This window comes from Pteropus vampyrus, unplaced genomic scaffold (assembly GCF_000151845.1).
Source record: "Pteropus vampyrus isolate Shadow unplaced genomic scaffold, Pvam_2.0 Scaffold449, whole genome shotgun sequence".
NCBI classification, from domain to species: domain Eukaryota; kingdom Metazoa; phylum Chordata; class Mammalia; order Chiroptera; family Pteropodidae; genus Pteropus; species Pteropus vampyrus.
Window position 1 is genome coordinate 363057 of NW_011889230.1, and position 3219 is coordinate 366275.

A 3219-nucleotide genomic window follows, 5' to 3' on the forward strand; every position below is an offset into this window, starting at 1 on the left:
CCCCCCATCTTGTCCTCGGACCCCTGCAGCCTCGGTTTCCCTCACGCCAAGTGTCTTGGCAGGAAGACTAAGCTGTGGCCAGTGAGCGCAGCTGCAGGTGGAGCGGGCGCCGGCCGGGCCGGGAAGGAGCGTGAGGGTCGTCCCGCGAGTGAGGCCTGGCCCGAGGTCTGTGCCTGGCATGGCCGCCGGCGCCTCTGCCTTTGGACCAGGCGCAGAGACGTCCCCACGTGCGCGCGGGCAGCAGCTGGCCGGGCAGGGGCGCCTGGCACTGGGGGCGCTTTCTCGTTCTCCGAGGCACCGTGCTTCTGAAGGAGCGGGAGGCGGCTCGTGGAGACGCGCTGGCCCTCGGGGCCACAGCCATGGGTGGCTGCGACCGGTCTGTGGCAGGGTTTACGCGTGCCGGGGCTAGAGGTGTGGACAGGAGGCGTTTGCCCGGAACATTTGCTGACCCCGCTGTGACACGAGGCTGGGAGCCAGGGCGAATCCAGCTCAGCGCCGGGGACCCTCACTGGGGTCCAGCGACACCCGGTCACCATTAGGTTCCGCTTGTGCCCCTGCATGGGAACCAGCAGGAGAGTCATGCTGTCACTGCGGACACATCTGCCACAGCCACGGTCAGTCACCTGAGCGAGGAGGTCTGGCCAGCCCGACGCGTGTCCCCTTCGTAATAAACAAGGGCGGAAGGTTTGGGACTGTGCAGAGCTTCTCCAGAGCAGCGGTGACAGGCGGTAGGCAGTGGCTGTCCTCTGCAGGGTCCCAGGACAAGCGGGAGCGAAACGTTTCCTGTTCCCCGCCCCCCCCCCAGTTACATTGAGCCTCGGCCGCACCCCGCCAGGTGGGAGGCAGGCCCTGCGGGCCCAGGCGTCGGCTCCCGTCAGGCCTTCGGGCTATGCTCGCTGTCTCTACCGGGAGGACTCACGGAGCCCCCGGTGCCCCCGCTGCTCAGCGGGGTGGGACCCCGCACTACCTCCGTCACCGCCTGCCACCAGCCATCCCTGGGTCCGTGTCAGTCGGCCTCGTCCGGGGCCTCTGGTTCCCAGACCCAGGTGGCGGTGCTCGTCCTTGTGGCCCGGCCCCCAGCGGACCTGGAGCCCTCTCTGCAGGAGGAACCTGGCTTGGTCCTGGGGACACGGCGCAGCAAGGCCCAGAGGAAGGCATCAGGCCAGAGAGAAGCACGGAGGGGTGCGGCCTTCCGAGGGGCTGCCCAGGGCAGGCGGAGGCCCATACCTGCCCTGGTCTCTGGGTTCCCCCAGGGTCCCCAGACTGGGCCACCCCCAAACCCTCCTGCTTCAGCTTGCTTCTGAGGGGCTCAGGGGTGGAAACCCGGCCGTGAAGCATGGAAATGGAGCAGAGCTGATGCCCGTCCTTCCCACCCCCGCATTTATTGCCCCCGCATTTATTGCTCCCGCTCTGGTTCTCGTGTGGAAATCCCTGGACAAAGGTTAGGACCTGCAGACTGGAGGCGCGAGGCAGGTGACCACACTGCAGGGCCCAGAGGCAGATGACCACGCTCCAGGGCTAGGCCCAGAGGCCCAGGTCGCTCCTTGGGGAATAATTAGCCAGTCAGGAGGTGGGGCGGAGGCGAGTCTGCAGCCGAGCCCAGAAAGCCGCAGTTTTCAGCCAGAAAGGAGAAAGGAGAGGCCTGGGTGGCGGCCAGCCATCTCCAGGGCATGGAGCGAGCCAGTGGACGAGCTAGGGTGTAAGGAAGAGCTGGGGTGTAAATGGGGCTCGGGGTGGTGCAGGCAGGTGGGAGAGGGGGAGGGGCCGGCAAAGCGGGGAGTCACGGCGGGTCCCAGTTTTGCAGTTGGGGAAGTTCGCTCCGCGGAGCTGTCTGACCACATCCTCGTGCCTGGTTGTCACCATCTGGGAGGTGTGTCATGTGTGTGTGATTTGTTACCAGTAATGAAGTGTGGGAATTTTCTGAATGAATTTAAATAGGAAATTAAAGGCGTCCCCACAAGAACCACCGTTTGATCTGACAAGGCGCCTGGGCTGGGCGCAGTCGTTTCCAGGGGCCCCTACAGGGAACCTGGTCCTCGCGCCCTAGGAGCTAGCTTTACCACGTGAGAGTGGGGGGCTGCCTCTGCGGGGACCCTCTGCGGGGCCCCTCTGCCGGCTCCGGGGTGAGGCCGGTGGGCCCAGCGGACTTCCGGGCGAGAGTTTCCCCGTGCGCCCTGGGCAGCAGGATCGCGAGCGTCTAGCCTCTCGTGTCGGCAGTAAGGGAAGCAGAGGGATGCGGCCCAGAGGAGCCTTCGGGGCTCCTGCAGCCTCGGGGCAGAGGACTGACCGATGTCTGCGGCCACGGAAGTCGTCGGAGTGGCTGTGGGAGCGCGCGTGCTGCGCGCGGCGCGAATCCATGCGCGGGCAGGTGCGCGGTCATCTCGCCGGAGGGACGGTGAAGGGGGAGGCACGGCGTCCACTGAGCCAGGAGTCAGACCCGCGAGCGGCTGCGCCCAGTGTCCGTGGCCAAAGGTCGGGAGCGGCTTCGCCATCCCACCGCAGACCGGAAAGGGGGTGTCCCGCGCCGGGCCGAGGGGTTGGTACGGCCCGTGTCCGTGCCCGGCGTGTGCACGTGCGCGGCCCGTCACGGCCCGGCCTGGCCCACCCAGACCACTAGAGCTGAGCCGGTTGGAGATGGGACACAGGTCTGAGCTGCGGGTGCATCACAGGTCATCAGAACCGCACCCGCTCGGCCTCGCGCAGGTCACTCGGGCCACTGCTGGGTACGTGGCTCCCTAGCGCCGTCTGCTCCTGTGCAGGGGCCTCCCTTGGACCCCACAGAAGGGAGGAGGTGGCCTCAGCGCCTCGGCCAAGGTCAAGGCAGCCTTTCCTCTCCCTCATGTCGCAGATGCCACAGCTCCTGGGGGAATTAAGCTCTGCCGCTCTCGGCCCATGGAGACTCGGTCCTGGGGGCCTAGCAGGCGGAGGAGAAGACCCGCCCTCTCTGGACCATGCCCACCCCCTTCCCGGCTGTCCGTGCACCTTCCCCTTCATGCGACGCCCTGTCCCTGCCACGCTGCTCGCCTTCGCCTCCCCAACTCCAGGCTTTAAATATCCGTCTCAAATCGCAGACCCTGAGAGGAAAATGAGACTGAAAACCGGGTGCGATTTTTAGGGAGCAGGGTGGCACTGGGGATGGCAGGACAGGGAGGGGCCGGGGTCCCACCCGCAGAGTGGAAGGCCCCTGAGCACTCGCTTAGAGCGGGCCCTCCCCTGCTC

At 66.7% G+C, this 3219-nt stretch overlaps 1 protein-coding gene across 5 annotated transcripts in view; it reads left to right on the forward strand.

The window, feature by feature from the left end:
* Window positions 1–3219, forward strand: part of TNS3 (tensin 3) — an 83522-nt gene that overhangs the window by 34458 nt on the left and 45845 nt on the right. The window contains exon 1 of one of the 5 annotated variants that reach the window (XM_023524168.1): window positions 1963–2368. The exons of the other annotated variants lie outside the window; for them this stretch is intronic. Within the exon in view, the coding sequence (XP_023379936.1) occupies window positions 2234–2368 (135 nt within the window). The 5' untranslated portion in view covers window positions 1963–2233. Of the gene's footprint in view, window positions 1–1962; window positions 2369–3219 lie in introns of those variants that run through there. 5 annotated transcript variants of the gene reach the window in all.